At 53.4% G+C, this 388-nt stretch overlaps 1 protein-coding gene across 1 annotated transcript in view; it reads right to left on the bottom strand.

Moving 5' to 3' along the window:
• LOC119582158 (venom carboxylesterase-6-like) overlaps nt 1–388 on the bottom strand; it is a gene marked incomplete in the record, with an annotated part of 9,381 nt that overhangs the window by 3,363 nt on the left and 5,630 nt on the right. Inside the window, 1 exon segment of the mRNA XM_037930396.1 lies at nt 173–338. Coding sequence (XP_037786324.1) covers nt 173–338 — 166 coding nt within the window.

The raw sequence follows: 388 nt of genomic DNA, 5'->3' as shown, positions 1-388 counted from the left end.
TATCCACCGCATCTAAAATACTTCTACATTTTCAAAGTCAAAACACAAATGTATTAGACAGTTATAATCTACAATGTATATGCATCAACCTTCCTGTCCATCATACCTAATCCCTGACCTTGCCCTTGAACTTGCCCTTATCCCTAACTTCGAACTCCGAGTGGCCACTGACCTTGAACCCTAAAGGCGCCGTCCTCCTTGTTGGTGCCCACGAGCCACGGCACCTGCAGGAAGTCCCGGTGCTTGATGAGGTGGAAAGGCTCGTCGGGGAGGAAGGCGTTACTGCCCATCCACTTGTCGATGACGGGTCCGAAGGGCATTGGCTCCTCGTCCCACGCCTGCAGGAGGGGCCGGAGGGGAAGATTAGGGGGACGTCGCCCAGAGTTGG

Source organism: Penaeus monodon, chromosome 15 (genome assembly GCF_015228065.2).
Source record: "Penaeus monodon isolate SGIC_2016 chromosome 15, NSTDA_Pmon_1, whole genome shotgun sequence".
Taxonomy (NCBI): Eukaryota; Metazoa; Arthropoda; class Malacostraca; order Decapoda; family Penaeidae; genus Penaeus; species Penaeus monodon.
This window is presented reverse-complemented; position numbering and strand designations above follow the sequence as displayed.